The sequence below is a fragment of the Aptenodytes forsteri genome, unplaced genomic scaffold (assembly GCF_000699145.1).
Source record: "Aptenodytes forsteri isolate BGI_AS27 unplaced genomic scaffold, ASM69914v1 Scaffold148, whole genome shotgun sequence".
Taxonomy (NCBI): Eukaryota; Metazoa; Chordata; class Aves; order Sphenisciformes; family Spheniscidae; genus Aptenodytes; species Aptenodytes forsteri.
Genome location: NW_008795367.1, coordinates 81,527 through 82,330, shown reverse-complemented (window position 1 = coordinate 82,330; position 804 = coordinate 81,527). Strand labels below are relative to the sequence as shown.

General features: G+C 68.4%; 1 protein-coding gene across 1 annotated transcript in view; it reads right to left on the bottom strand.

Moving 5' to 3' along the window:
* LOC109279491 (relA-associated inhibitor-like) overlaps positions 1-338 on the bottom strand; it is a gene marked incomplete at its 3' end in the record, with an annotated part of 2,857 nt that extends 2,519 nt beyond the window's left edge. The window contains exons 1-2 of the mRNA XM_019472350.1: positions 327-338; positions 21-217 (exon numbers count right to left, since the gene is read on the bottom strand). Of these exons, the coding sequence (XP_019327895.1) occupies positions 21-217; positions 327-338 (209 nt within the window). The remainder of the gene's footprint in view (positions 1-20; positions 218-326) is intronic.
* Between the last annotated feature and the right edge of the window lie 466 nt (positions 339-804).

The window sequence follows — 804 nt, the reverse complement described above, 5'->3', positions numbered from 1 at the left end:
CCCCATCCCCTTTCCCCTGCCCCACCTCAGCCACTGCCTGCTGCACCACGTCCAGCTCCCCGGTCAGGGCCGCATCCAGCAGCAGCACCAGCGGGTTGAGGCGCACGCGGGCCCCGGGGCGCCTGCGGGGCGAGGAGGGGTCGCGCAGGGCCGAGCGCCGCTCCTGCGGCAGCCAGGGGGTCAGGGGGGCCAGGGACACCTCCCGGGGCACCCGGTGCTGTGTGGCACACGGGGAACTCTGGGGACACCTCCTGGCGCACCTGGTACTGCACAGCACATGGGGGACCTTGGGGACACCTCCCGGGGCACCCCGTGCTCTGTGGTACCTTGGGGACCATGGAGACAACTCCCAGGGCATCTGGCGCCGTACAGCAACCATGGGACCATGGGGCTCCTTACGGGGCACCCAGTACTATAAGGCACCCAGGGACACTGGGGACACCTCCTGGGGCACCCAGCACTATACAGCACACAGGTGACCTTGGGTACACCTCCCAGGGCACCCACACTCTGCGGCACCTGGGGCACCTTGGGAACACCTCCTGGGGTACCCGGCACCCTACAGCACCCGAGGGACCTTGAGGACACCTTCTGAGGCACCCAGTGCCATGTGGCACCAGGATGACCTTGGGGACACCTCTCGGGGCTCCCAGTACTATACAGCACCCAGGCGATCTTGGGGACACCTCCTGGGGCACCCCTTACTCAGGGGAGCTTGGGGACACCTCCCGGGGCACCCAGCACTCTATGGCACCCGGGGGACCTTGGGGGACACCTCCCGGGGGACCCATCGCTGTATGGGAC